Consider the following 15,107-nt stretch of genomic DNA (forward strand, 5'->3'; position numbering starts at 1 on the left):
AATACAGTAGAGTTAACTTAAATTGTTGTAGCTTCCTTTTTCATGTGTTGTATTCATTAGACATGATAGCCCAGGCATTATTTTTCTTGTTTTCTGTTGATGAATCATGCTGTTTGTTTTCGATAATTGGGTGGTTTAACACAATTCGCTTCGAGGGGGTTTTTCCCTCTTGAAGTCACTGAAATTCTTTTAATGTTTTCTTTTACTTCTGTCCATTGTTTGGTCTAGGTGTCTTGCTCCAATTCCACATAATGCTTATGTATTAGAGTCCCATCCCTGGTTTTTGAAGTGTCCTCATGTCAGCGCCAAGTGCACATCGTTAATCTAATCAGATTTCACAAATATAACTGGTATGTTCTTATTTACCTTAGTCTGGGACTCCCTAGTATATAACTAATTCATCTGAAGTTAAGCAGAGTGGCACAGCGGTCTAAGGCACTGCAGCTCGGGAGTTGGGAGTTCCATATGGCGGTGCCCAATTGGCCCAGCATCGTCTAGGTTTGCCCGGGGTAGGCCGACATTGTAAATAATTAATTTGTTCTTAAATGCCTAGAAAAATAAAGGTAAGAAAAAAGGGCCATTTTTTATCTGGAGTAATTTAAGTAGAATTTATCCTAGTCCTGATTTAAATTAAACCCTGTCCACGAAACCGCACCTGAGTAAAACAAGGAGTGATGTTCAAATCCACCTACTGAAATTAATCATGTTTACAACATTTAATTCCCCGTACAATTTTGAAACTGTTGTATTGGAAACCATAACGGACAATTAGGTCAATCATGACGTTGACAGCACACGCAAGAGCGGAAAATAAATAATACATGATCAAACACTGAATATACATATACAGCAATATTCAGTACTGCAATCAGGGCGCTAACTCTGGTCTTTACCTCATGAAACCAATAGATACACTAGTAGTGTTTTAGCCAACCGGCATCAATAGGGATTTTTTGATGAAAATTACATTTTTGTGACTAATAATATCTTATATGGCATTTGTCATTGTGTTAGGCCTAGTGTCATACATTAACTGAAGTTGTCTTTGGGAATAATAAAGTTATTATATTAAATTGTGGAACACCATAAATATATATTTTTTAAACAACTAGGAAATGTACTTTATTTTCACGGAGTGTGAATCTGGATCAACGACGTCACTTCTCCTTGGATTCTGTTTAGTCGAGAAAAGTTTTCCAGCACGGCGCCTTGGTCATTTTCTTTTCTTCCCTTTTTTGCAACAACGATACTTTTTGACTGACCATTTCTGCGGAATAGCCATCATGTCTCCCCCATCGAGAAGGCTTCAAACGAAACCTGTGATTACATGTCTCAAGACCTTTCTTATTTCTTACAGTCTCATATTTTGGGTGAGTATTTACATGTAAATAACTGATGCAAGCAAGCTACCGTAACAATGGGCCAAGTTAGCGGCGATGCCAACAAACAACCTTTCCCAACCATTGGCATTTACAAAGGAATAACGTTAGGCTACGGCTGACGCGAAAGGACTCGAATTATTGAAAATAAACACCTCGCCAAGAAGTATTTCGCCGTGATATAGCGCGACAACACTCTGGTATAAAATAATAACTTTATTGGATATTTAGCGACGCCTCGAGCTAATTTACATAATGTGCAAACTTTATCAGTAAAAGTTGGGGCCCTATCACAGTTCGTCGTTATGTTGTAATAAACTTTACTTCAGGACCTTTTTTCTTTTGAGTGTTGCAGTCCGCGAGAAGAGGCTGCATTTCGATTGTTCACGTCGATTGCCGGGCTCATGTAGTCGATCATTTCCAACCAGCTAAGGCTCGTATAGCCCTTGATCATGGCTCTCAGTTCTATTACATTACACACATTGGAGAAAGGAGTCTTCTGTACGGGGGAGTTTTGTGAAGAGCCCAGACGCTCGGTCTGAACATTAACATGTGTCGCTTGCGGTACGGTTTTGGAAGCATTATAGACCTTTATCTTTCATATCTGCGAGAAACAAAACGTTAAATTGACACACATTTATAGGGTAACGGTTAGTGTTTCCACATGGCCATATCTCCATGTTACAGCTCCTATTTACAGAAGACAGTGACCACCTGTGCTATTTGGGAACTGTATCTAGCATGATCCGAACATCTGTGTGTAATGGAAGAAGGCCGCTAGAAACGTGTCATCACTGAAAAAATACTATCAGCAGCAACTGTGATGAAGCCGGTTAAAATGGTTTACAGTAAGTTTATATTTTGCTTTTGTGAAATTATTTCGAGGTGATATGAAAGTAAAGGGCTATGTTTCTAGAACCCTGTCGATTCAAGTTTGAATGGAACATTTGGCTGTTTTGGCTGCTAGAGCCAGTCTATCTCTGAAAATAACATATACGAACCTTCGACCTTATTAAAGGAGTAACAGTTGGCTCCATAAGAGTGAATTTTGCGCTAGTGCTTGAGCTGACAGTATTCGGCAAATTGGCAGATGTTGTAAACAGCTTTTCTAAATGGTTGTTGACTGAGAAACAACCTCAGACGGCTGGCATTCTACCTAAATAATTATTATGAGCATAAACATCTATTTAGCTGTAGTTTTAGGTGAAATATATATTTTTAGTTGACATTAAAGACCGGTAGACAGCTTTCATTTTTCTAACCGCTTTCTTTATAAATCTTGTGAACAATGCTGTTTATTCAATTTCCATTTTTCTGTCTATGCCATTAATTGAATGTGGCTATGCCATTAATTTAATTTTTCTGGGTACAAAGTTCACGATAACATATTTATCTTAGCCGTTTATTGATATATAGAGGGTGATGTGTATCATTCATGGCCCGGTGGACTAATGACAGCCCTCTGACGAATGACTCTTGTAGAAGGAAGAGCAATACATTTTTCTAGGGAAGATGCTGAGCTCACTGATGTGAGAACTTGGGCTTTTGGTTGTGGGGGAGATGTTTAAGTTCCATGTTGACTTTGCCTTCCATGTGAGAAATCTGTAGGCCACTTATACCAACCTCAAAGCTTTTTCAGCTTTGTAAAGACCCCCAACAACAGTCACACTGAGCTGAATAAAATTGTTAGGTGCTCAAGGTGTATAATTCGGATGGTTGTTTTTGAGCCTTAAATCTTGAATTTGTGTCAGAACTAAGCCAGACTTCTTAAAAATCCCCTTATGGACCTGAGAGTGCAGAAATATACAGTGTATTTAGACCCCTTTTCCCACATTTCATTACGTTACAGCCTTAATCTAAAATTGATTAAATCATTTTTTCCCCCTCATCAATCTACACACAATACCCCATAATGACAAAGCAAAAACAGGTTCTTAGAAATTGTTGCAAATGTATTCAAATTAAAAAACAGATACCTTATTTACATAAATATTCAGACCCTTTGCTATGAGACTGGAAATTGATCTCCAGTGCATCCCATTTATCATCCTTGAGATGTTTATAGAACTTGAGTGGAGTCCACCCGTGGTAAGTTCAATTGATTGGACATGATTTGGAAAATCACACACTGGCCAAACTGAGCAATCGGGGGAGAATGGCCTTGGTCAGGGAGCGGACCAAGAACCTGATGGTCACTCTGATAGAGCTCCAGAATTTCTTTGTGGAGATGTGGAACCTTCCAGAAGGATAACCATCTCTGCAGCACTCCACCAATCAGGCCTTTATGGTAGAGCGGCCAGACAGAAGCCACTCCTCATTAAAAGGCACATGACAGCCCACTTGGACTTTGCCAAAAGGCACCTAAAGTACTCTGACCATGAGAAACAAGATTCTGTGGTCTGGTGAAACCAAGATTGAACTCTTTGGCCTGAATGCCAAGTGTCACGTCTGGAAGAAACCAGGCACCATCCCTACGGTGAAGCATGGTGGTGGAAGCATCATGCTGTGGGGATGATTTTCTGCAGCAGGGACTGGGAGACGAGCAGGATCAAGGGAAAGATGAACAGAGCAAAGTACAGAGAGGTCCTTGATGAAAACCTACTCCCGAGCGCTCAGGACCTCAGACTGGGGCGACGGTTCACCTTCCAACATGACAACATAACATTTCTGGAGAGACCTGAAAATTGCTGTGCAGCGACGTTCCCCATCCAACCTGACAGAGCTTGAGAGGATCTGCAGCGAAGACTGGGAAAAACTCCTCAAATACAGGTGTGCCAAGCTTGTAGCGTCATACCCAAGAAGACTCCAGGCTGTAATTGCTGCCAAAGGTGCCTCAACAGAGTACTGAGTAAAGGGTCTGAATACTTATGTAAATGCAATATTTCAGTTTATTTTTTTTATACATTTGCAAAAATGTATAAACCTTTTTTGCTTTGTCATTATGGGGTGTTGTGTGTGTGTGTAGATTGAGGGGAAAAAATAATTAAATCAATTTTAGAATGAGGCTGTAACAAAATGTGGAAAAAGTCAACGGGTGTGAATACTTTCCGAATGCACTCTATATCATATATGCCATTTAGCAGACACTTTTATCCAATGCCACTTAGTCATGTGTGCATACGTTTTACATATGGGTGGTCCCAGGAATCGAACCCACTACCCTTTCGTTATAAGTGCCGTGCTCTTCCAACTGAGCTACAAAGGACCAGCTGACTGTCTGTGCTTTCTCCCAGTTTACAGGGGTTATCCTTCTGGCTGTTGGAGTATGGGGGAAGGTGAGCCTGGAAGCTTATTTCCAGCTGGCCTCTGAAAAGAGCACCAACGCGCCATATGTCCTCATCGGGACTGGAGCCATCATCGTCATTTTTGGCCTGTTTGGTTGCTTCGCTACATGCCGCGGTAGTCCATGGATGCTAAAACTGGTCAGTTGCACTGTGAAAGTGTTACATTTTGTATTGCACATTCTCCTCAAATGTTTCTAGTCTTTGCATGCAGTCTTTGTATGTAAATTGATGAGAGTTTGTTTGTTTTTGTTCCCCTCTCAGTATGCCATGTTCCTGATTCTGGTGTTCTTAGCGGAGTTTGTGGCTGGCATCTCTGGCTTCTTATTCAGACATGAGGTGAGATATTTTTCAAAAGTAGTGTTTCCACATCCAACAATTTACCAGGTGCTGAGGTATAAAAATGTTCATATATAAGAAATGGAATTACCCGTGCACTGAGGTATACTCCCATATAGATTATTCCAACGTTTCCGACTAGGACTACGAAGACCTTCTGGTCGTTATGTTGCAGTAAGCTATAGGGTAGTATAGAACAATGTGTGGGTACTTCTATGAGGTGACTTAAAATACACTTGCCATTACTATAGGATTCAGCTGGCCATAAATCAAACCCAATTCCATTTGTTTATTGCAGATAAAGGCTGTATTAGGTGATGCCTATAAAGATGCTGTGACGAACTACAATACCACTGACCCCAAAAGCTCTGCAGTTGACACCATCCAGAGGACTGTAAGTGATATTGTTGTTATTCATTGCAAAGCCTAATTCTATCTGGTTCCTTTGCAAAGACCACAAAACATTCTGTTAAGAGAAGTGATCTTTATAACAACATTTTATCAGAGACCCTGCAGAAGTATTTCTATAATCAACTTTTACAGTACAGATGGCCACGACCCGGCCATCTTTTTTTTTCAGGTGCATAGATATTGTTGGTATACGATTGTATTAGGTTATGGTCTGTCTTTTACATTATTAAATAACTTATTGACGTACAATAGAACCACCTTTTTAAAACAACATTTGATTTGCCCACTTGGCTAAGTCCTCCATAGAAGTAGGAATTAGAAGTCACCGTTGTTATTTCCTCTTGATGATTAGTAAATGTGTATTTTGTACAGTTGTACTGCTGTGGAGTGAATAGTTACAAGGACTGGAACACCACAAAGTACTTCAAAGACAATGGCGTCCCTGTCAGCTGTTGCAAAGCGAACGCGGTCTGCTCTGTCGAGAAGCTCAAGGACCTTGACAAGGCTCGTGACGTGGTGTATGACACGGTGAGAGCACTGCCTCCATATCACTATCTATCATATCACACAGAATTGTCAGAGCTTTGTGTCTCTGGTTAGCTAAGTTCAGACCCTGCTTTGATTCATAGTTTGTCAGTATTTTAGATCAAGTGTTTGCCAATCAGTAGGCGTAATGAACAGCTATAACCTAAAGAAACCATAGTAAAACGTTTGTTTTCCTTCTGCTCAACATGTTTTAGGGCTGCTTCTCACTGGTGACCACTTTGATGGAGTCTAACCTGGGAATCATTGCAGGGATATCTTTTGGAATTGCGTTCTTCCAGGTACATGGGGGGGGGGGGGGGGGGGGGGGGGATACAATAATGTTATTACCTGTAACATGGATCTTGAAATGTTGTGAGATCATCAAGAAAATGCTAGATTTAACCTTGTCCCTTTTTTTTTGGTTCACATCCTAATTGAAACTCTTTAACTTTCTGCCTAGCTCATTGGGGTATTCTTGTCCTGCTGCTTGTCTCGATACATCACCAACAACCAGTATGAGATGGTCTAGCAGTGCCCTTCCACAGGTAGTACCCTACAAGGACTAGTGGTGTGGGATCCCATCCCATGCCTCCATTGCTTTCACATAGAAAGGAATGGCTTAGGAGTGCTCAAAATGTTGATTCCCGTGTATCCCAGTTAGAGCGTTGCGCTTGCAGCGCCAGGGTTGTGGGTTTGATTCCCATGGGGGACCAGTATGAAAAAGAAAGTATTAAAATGTATGCACTCACTACTGTAAGTTGCTCTGAATAAGAGTGTCTGCTAAATGATAACATGTAAATTATTATATTGTCATACATAACATGACACTGGAACCCCTGTACTTGGTTTGGTCACTTAAGTTTCTGTTTATCAACGTCTTGATTCCGCCACTACTGAAGAGAGCATTTTCATGAAAGGAAATGCCCACTTCCGGACATCAGATATGGTATTCATTACTTAGGATGGCGATCGTGTACAATACCAGTCAAATTTGGATACACCCACTCATTCAAGGGTTTTTCTTATTTGTTTGACTATTTTCTACGTTATAGAATAGTAGTGATGTCAAAACTATGAAATAACACATGGAATCATGTAGTAACCAAAAAGGGTTGAACAGATCAAATTAGATTTTAGATTCTTCAAAGTAGCCACCCTTTGCCTTGACTGCTTTGCACACTCTTGTCATTCTCTCAACCAGCTTCACTTGGAATGCTTTTCCAACAGTCTTGAAGGAGTTCCCACATATGCTGAGCACTTGTTGGTATCTTTTCCTTCACTCTGTGGTCCTAACCATCTCAATTGGTTTGAGGTTGGGTGATTGGAGGCCAGGTCATCTGGTGTAGCACTCCATCACTCTCCTTTGTCAAATAGCCCTTACACAACCTGGAGGTGTGTTGGGTCATTGTCCTGTTGAAAAACAAATGATAGTCCCACTAAGCGCAAACCAGGTGGGATGGCGTATCGTTGCAGAATTCTGTGGTAGCCATGCTGGTTAAGTATGCCTTGAATTCTATATAAATCATTGACCGCATCAACAGCAAAGCACCCACACAACATCACACCTCCTACCCCATGCTTCACGGTGGGAACCACACATGCGGAGATCATCCATTCACCTACTCTGCGTCGCACAAAGACCAAAGGACAAATTTCCACCGGTGTAATGTCCATATGGCTTGTGTTTCTTGGCCCAAGCAAGTCTCTTCTTCTTATTAGTGTCTTGTAGTAGTGGTTTCTTTGCAGCAATTTGACCATGGAGTCCTGATTCACACGGTCTCCTCTGAACAGTTGATGTTGATCAAATTTATTTATACAGCCCCTTACATCAGCTGATATCTCAAAGTGCTGTACTGAAACCCATCCTAAAACCCCAAACAGCAAGCAATGCAGGTGTAGAAGCATGGTGACTAGGAAGAAACCTAGAGAGGAACCAGGCTATGAGGGGTGGCCAGTCCTCTTCTGGCTGTGCCGGGTGGAGATTATAACAGAACATGGCCAAGATGTTCAAATGTTCATAAATGACCAGCATGGTCAAATAATAATAATCACAGTAGTTGTCGAGGGTGCAACAAGTCAGCACCTCAGGAGTAAATGTAAGTTGGCTTTTCATAGCCGATCATTAAGAGTATCTCTACTCTACTCTGTCTCTAGAGTTGAAAACAGCAGGTCTGGGACAGGTAGCACATCCGGTGAACAGGTCAGGGTTCCATAGCCGCAGGCAGAACAGTTGAAACTGGAGCAGCAGCACGGCCAGGTGGACTGTGGACAGCAAGATTTGTCTGTTACTTGAACTCTGAAGCATTTATTTGGGCTGCGGTCTGAGGTGTCGTTAACTCTTATGAATTCATCCTCTGCTGCAGAGGTAACTCTGAGTCTTCCTTTCCTGTGGCAGTTCTCATGCGAGCCAGTTTCATCATAGCGCTTGATGGTTTTTGTGACTGCACTTTAAGAAACTAAAAGTTCTTGAAATGTTCCGCATTGTCTGATCTTCATGTCTTAAAGTAATGGACTGTCGTTTCTCTTTTCATATTTGAGCATTTCTTGCCATAATATGGACTTGGTCTTTTAAGAAATAGTGCTATCTTCTGTATACCACCCCTACCTTGTCACAACACAACTGGTTGGTTCAAACGCATTAAGAAGGAAAGAAATTCCACAAATTAGCTTTTAATAAGGCACACCTGTTCATTGAAATGCATTCGAGGTGACTACCTCATGAAGCTGGCTGAGAGAATGCCAAGATTGTGCAAAGCTGTCATCAAGGGTGGATACTTTGAAGAATCTCAAATCTAAAATACTTTTTTGGTTACTACATGATTCCATATGTGTTAATTCATAGTTTTGATGTCTTCACTATTCTACAATGTAGAAAATTGTAAATAAATAAATAAATAAAGAGAAACCCAGGAATGAGGTGTCAAATGTTTACTGGTACTGTAAATTCAAATCATCATGTGGAAATGTAGTACAGTGCATCAATATTGTGCTCAACAGTTGAGTAAGACCAGTGGCTCAAGTCCCCAACCTGATGTAACATTGATTATTGATGCACCGATAAAAGTAATGGAAAATGTTAATGACTACAACCCATCTAACCTGTCATTTTGTCTTTTTTCTTTGTAGGTCACTGACAGGCTGCTCATGATGCAAAGGGAACTTGCATATTTTTAATCCTTCGTATACGTGTAATGGTTATCTATGACACTTTAGAGTACACTCTTGCTGAACACACCTTTTAGACTTCACTTTTCAATGGCAGCCAGACTGAAGGAAATACAGTTATTGGACACCATAAGGGATTTATTTCTGTCATCAATGGGATAAAGCTTTGTCTTGCTAAGACTAGTGGAATACAGTTTATTGTGCTTAAATGTTCATTTGGGATTCACTGACTTTGCTTGATGCTATTATATATGGCATGTTGCAATTGATTTGGTGAGCTTAGACCAAATATTAATGTATGCGTTAAACGTTCTCATATGCATGTAATTTTTTTTATCATAAAGGCTGCCCTCATATTGTTGTTTTATGGCATCTTGTGTGTTAAAATGGTCTTACTGTAGCGTATGTTATTTTCATGATCGGCATTACAATATTATAAGCTGGCGACTAAATAGACCATCTGGAACACCACAGTAATTTACACTGTGGAAAACCTCCAGCAATCCAGCTATCTCTTCTGTGGAGACTGGGAGAGAAGTATTCGAAGTAGCCTTTGTGCTGTAGTTAGAGAATAGAAAATGATACACCATGATTTTGTGTGAACGTGAAGGCATTTTATAAGCCCTTTGTGATTTACTGTGTTTAAGTTTGATATGTTCAGGTCTTGTGTTCACAAAAAAATATATAAAAAAATATCCTCAATTGAAAATAATTGTCAGCGTTATTAATTGTTCATTTTGTGTAAAAAGTATGTCAAATCAAATTTTGTTTGTCACATACACATGGTTAGCAGATGTTAATGCGAGTGTAGAGAAATGCTTGTGCTTCTAGTTCCCACAATGCAGTAATAACCAACGAGTAATCTAACCTAACAATTCCACAACTACTACCTTACACTTGTGTGTCTAAAGGGATAAAGAATATGTACATAAAGATATATGAATGAGTGATGGTACAGAACAGCAGAATGGTGGTACAGATTAGGCAAGATGCAGTAGTATAGAGTACAGTATATACAGTGGGGCAAAAAAGTATTTAGTCAGCCACCAATTGTTCAAGTTCTCCCACTTAAAAAGATGAGAGAGGCCTGTAATTTTCATCATAGGTACACTTCAACTATGACAGACAAAATGAGAAAACAAAATCCAGAAAATCACATTGTAGGATATTTTAATGAATTTATTTGCAAATTGTGGTGGGAAATAAGTATTTGGTCACCTATAAACAAGCAAGATTTCTGTCTCTCACAGACCTGTAACTTCTTTAAGAGGCTCCTCTGTCCTCCATTCGTTACCTGTATTAATGGCACCTGTTTGAACTTGTTATCAGTATAAAAGACACCTGTCCACAACCTCAAACAGTCACACTCCAAACTCCACTATGGCCAAGACCAAAGAGCTGTCAAAGGACACCAGAAACAAAATTGTAGACCTGCACCAGGCTGGGAAGGCTGAATCTGCAATAGGTAAGCAGCTTGGTTTGAAGAAATCAACTGTGGGAGCAATTATTAGGAAATGGAAGAAATACAAGACCACTGATAATCTCCCTCGATCTGACGCAAGATCTCACCCCGTGGGGTCAAAATGATCACAAGAACGAGCAAAAATCCCAGAACCACACGGGGGGACCTAGTGAATGACCTGCAGAGAGCTGGGACCAAAGTAACAAAGCCTACCATCAGCAAGGGCATTGAAGATGAAACGTGGCTGGGTCTTTCAGCATGACAATGATCCCAAACACACCACCCGGGCAACGAAGGAGTGGCTTCGTAAGAAGCATTTCAAGGTCCTGGAGTGGCCTAGCCAGTCTCCAGATCTCAACCCCATAGAAAATCTTTGGAGGGAGTTGAAAGTCCGTGTTGCCCATCAACAGCCCCAAAACATCACTGCTCTAGAGGAGATCTGCATGGAGGAATGGGCCAAAATACCAGCAACAGTGTGTGAAAACCTTGTGAAGACTTACAGAAAACGTTTGACCTTTGTCATTGCCAACAAAGGGTATATAACAAAGTATTGAGATAAACTTTTGTTATTGACCAAATACTTATTTTCCACCATAATTTGCAAAGAAATTCATTAAAAATCCTACAATGTGATTTTCTGGATTTTTTTTCTCATTTTGTCTGTCATAGTTGAAGTGTACTTATGATGAAAATTACAGGCCTCTCTCATCTTTTTAAATGGGAGAACTTGCACAATTGGTGGCTGACTAAATACTTTTTTTGCCCCACTGTACATATTAGATGAGTAATGTAGGGTATGTAAACATATTAAGTGGCATTGTTTAAAGTGGCTAGTGATACATTTTTACATACATTTCCATCAATTCCCTTATTAAAGTGGCTGGAGTTGAGTCAGTATGTTGGCAGCAGCCACACAATGTTAGTGGTGGCTGTTTAACAGTCTGATGGCCTTGAGATAGAAGCTGTTTTTCAGTCTCTCGGTCCCTGCTTCGATGCACCTGTACTGACCTCGCCTGGTTCCGCTATCGGGGTGAACAGGCAGTGGCTCGGGTGGATGTTGTCCTTGATGATCTTTATGGTCTTCCTGTGACATCGGGTGGTGTAGGTGTCCTGGAGGGCAGGTAGTTTGCTCCCGGTGATGCGTTACGGTTGTGGGCGGAGCAGTTGCCGTACCAGGCGGTGAGACAGCCAGACAGGATGCTCTCGATTGTACATCTAGAAGTTTGTGAGTGCTTTTGGTGACAAGCCAAATTTCTTCAGCCTCCTGAGGTTGAAGAGGCGCTGCTGCGCCTTCTTCACAATGCTGTCTGTGTGGGTGGACCAATTCAGTTTGTCTGTGATGTACACACCGAGGAACTTAAAACTTTCCACCTTCTCCACCACTGTACCGTCGATGTGGATAGGGGGCTGCTCCCTCTGCTGTTTCCTGAAGTCCACGATTGATTGTGAGGTTATTTTCCTGACACCACACTCTGAGGGCCCTCACCTCCTCCCTGTAGGCCGTCTCGTCGTTGTTGGTAATCAAGCCTACCACTGTAGTATTGTCTGCATACTTGATGATTGAGTTGGAGGCGTGCATGGCCACGCAGTCGTGGGTGAACAGGGAGAGGGCTCAGAACGCACCCTTGTGGGGCCCCAGTGTTGAGGAACAGCGGGGTGGAGATGTTGTTACCTACCCTCACCACCTGGGGGCGGCCCGTCAGGAAGTCCAGTACCCAGTTGCACAGGGCGGGGTCGAGACCCAGGGTCTCGAGCTTAATGACAAGTTTGGTGGGTACTATGGTGTTAAATGCTGAGCTGTAGTCGATGAACAGCATTCTCACATAGGTATTCCTCTTGTCCAGATGGATTAGGGCCGTGTGCAGTGTGGTTGCGATTGCTTCGTCTGTAGACCTATTAGGGCGGTAAGCAAATTGGAGTGGGTCTAGGGTGTCAGGTAGGGTGGAGGTGATATGGTCCTTGACTAGTCTCTCAAAGCACTTCATGATGACGGAAGTGAGTGCTACGGGGCGGTAGTCATTTAGCTCAGTTAGCTTTCTTGGGAACAGGAACAATGGTGGCCCTCTTGAAGCATGTGGAAACAGCAGACTGGGATAAGGATTGATTGAATATGCTTGCTCTGAGGACGCGGCTGGGGGTGCCGTCTGGGCCTGCAGCCTTGCGAGGGTTAACACGTTTAAATGCTTTACTCACTCGGCTGCAGTGAAGGAGAGCCCGCAGGTTTTGGTAGTTAGGTGTCTTTATTTATTTTTTCATCTTTAAAACAACTGTGTCGCAACTCAAATGAGTGTTTTATAGGCTTGCCTTGTTTTGTATTGACTGAAATGGTGTGAAAATTGCATGCACCTGTGGTGTATTCATTATGGAAACCGTTTAAGAACCAAACCGAGCAACACTAGAGTTTCTATTGGACAAATTCAGGTAGGTCCCTCCCGGTTTCGTTCCGTTTGCTTCAGTTTTGCAACATAGTCGGTGGAATGAATACTATTCACTAGGAACCAACACGAAGTAAACTGACTGTCCAATAGACAATATTTGAGTTGCTAAAGGTTTTCCATTGTGATGTGCAGCAGCTGGCGAGTTTATTTGGCCACGAGGGACGCGATTCTCACCCAGAAATCACATCACTTAAAACTTAACAGGTCAATTCCAACACTTTAACCTGATTTTCATTATCTCTAGCATAATACCAGTGTTTACATATTGAAAACGACGCATTTATACGCTTTCTAGCCTCACTCTGGCTAAAAACTTTTAGCAGATTTTGAAAACTTTCTATTCACCCTGTGATGTCAGAGGATCATTTTTTAGAACATTATCGATCTTAAAAACACGCTGTTTTCACACATGTAGACACGGGTTTGGTCTTGGAGATAAATTAACATGAGGTTGAAAATTGGCGGAATTACCCTTTAAGAACCGGCCTTCAGTCTGTGGTGTGTGTGGTGGGGAAATGGTGGAGGCATTGGCAAGTATATCGGTGGTACAGGACCAGACCAGCTGTCCAATCTGGGGGATCCGGTAGTTCTCACACAGTTACTGCATGAGCTACATTAAACACTGAAATCAAAACGGTGTTTATGTAACAAGTATTGAATTTCATGTTGTATATTTACATAAAATCTGATTAGTTCCCATGCCTGATATTACTGTACATTCCTTTTGTTGTATGTGCCATTTTTAATGTCACATTTCCTTCTCTTTCTGCATTCCTCCTAGGTAATTGAAAAATTGTCCCATGAAAGTCATAATCCTGTATGTTAAAACAGATAGTTTATATTGCTACTAACATTGTAATATTATGGTCTTCTACCAGTACATTGTGATATTTATGGATTCCATGCATTTATGAACTTTATCTGTTGATTTGTGAATGCTGTACATGCTAGCTAGCTACAGTACATACCTACAATTCGTCATTGGGCTAGCATGGCTATTCATGTCTCCGGTTGTTAATTTATACTTTACAGAGAAGTTGATGTTGTTTGTTTATTCGGTATGTCATGTGTTTTTGTTTGTTATTTAGACAATATTTTACTGTTTGTTTGCAAGTGCACGTCATGCATTAACTCTACGTAATGCTTGGCTGTCATTTATGAAAGTTGGCTAGCCCAGTCCCATAGGCTATACTCTACATTGCATCATTATCAAATGAGACAAATGTTATTCTTATTTTCACACGGTCTATTGTATCCATGTGAAAGTGAGGAGTTGGTGCGCGAGGGCAGCTCAACATTTAGTTTATGAATGCGGTTGGTTTCCTTTATCAGAATAAAACATCAACCCTGATCCTTTGGTCATATGTAAACCGATCAAAATAATCTACACCAGTCTCATCTGCAGCTGCCCTCAGTGCAGAGACAAGGCCGGTGCTGAATAATTTTTTTATGATGGTGGAGGTTATGGAGAAACTAATGACAGTCCAGCTCTCGACTTGAAGTCGACTGTTATGCTCGACCTGGCAACAAGGTGTATGATTTCTGTTGTCAGTAAGAAACAGAAAGCTGTCAAGTCCTGCCAAACTATTGTGACTTCACTCTGTGGAACTTCACAAGCCTCACCATAAAGTTTACACCTTGATTAAGGACAGGCCTACCCTAGTCGACACCGTTCAAATGAAGATGAAAATCTGCCATAATCACAATAGAGTACTTGAAATGTACTGTCAATGGGATCACTACGGCATTTGTTATCAGAGATGGGCAGTATTTGTGTCAGTTACATATATTTGAACTGAGTATTTAGTCATTTGTATTTTCGGATGAACTGGCGGTAGTAGTTGGAGAACCATTGTAGTTCCTTTACGGTGTCAGGTTTGGGCCAGTTAAACATGGCCGTGACTTTGCCTTCGTCCATGTTGACCCCTCCTGGTGTCAGCACGAACCCTAGGAAGGTTACCGTAGTCACGTGAAAGGCGCTCTTCTCAGCCTTGACATAAAGATGGTGGTCCTGTAGTTGTTGGAGGACCTGTTGCACATGCTGTACGTGTTCTGCAAGGGAGTGAGAGTAGATCAAGATATCAATGTACACGATGATGAACTGGTT

General features: G+C 41.3%; 1 protein-coding gene across 1 annotated transcript; it reads left to right on the plus strand.

The window, feature by feature from the left end:
- The first annotated feature begins 787 nt into the window (after window positions 1–787).
- Window positions 788–9,809, plus strand: LOC139366216 (tetraspanin-7-like). The gene is made up of 8 exons (XM_071103445.1): window positions 788–1,370; window positions 4,613–4,801; window positions 4,925–4,999; window positions 5,298–5,393; window positions 5,783–5,938; window positions 6,151–6,234; window positions 6,396–6,480; window positions 9,062–9,809. The coding sequence occupies exons 1-7, from the start codon at window positions 1,116–1,118 to the stop codon at window positions 6,462–6,464; spliced, it is 924 nt and encodes a 307-aa protein (XP_070959546.1). The 5' UTR covers window positions 788–1,115; the 3' UTR covers window positions 6,465–6,480; window positions 9,062–9,809.
- The last annotated feature ends 5,298 nt before the right edge of the window (window positions 9,810–15,107 follow it).

This window comes from Oncorhynchus clarkii, chromosome 14, assembly GCF_045791955.1.
Source record: "Oncorhynchus clarkii lewisi isolate Uvic-CL-2024 chromosome 14, UVic_Ocla_1.0, whole genome shotgun sequence".
NCBI lineage: Eukaryota > Metazoa > Chordata > Actinopteri > Salmoniformes > Salmonidae > Oncorhynchus > Oncorhynchus clarkii.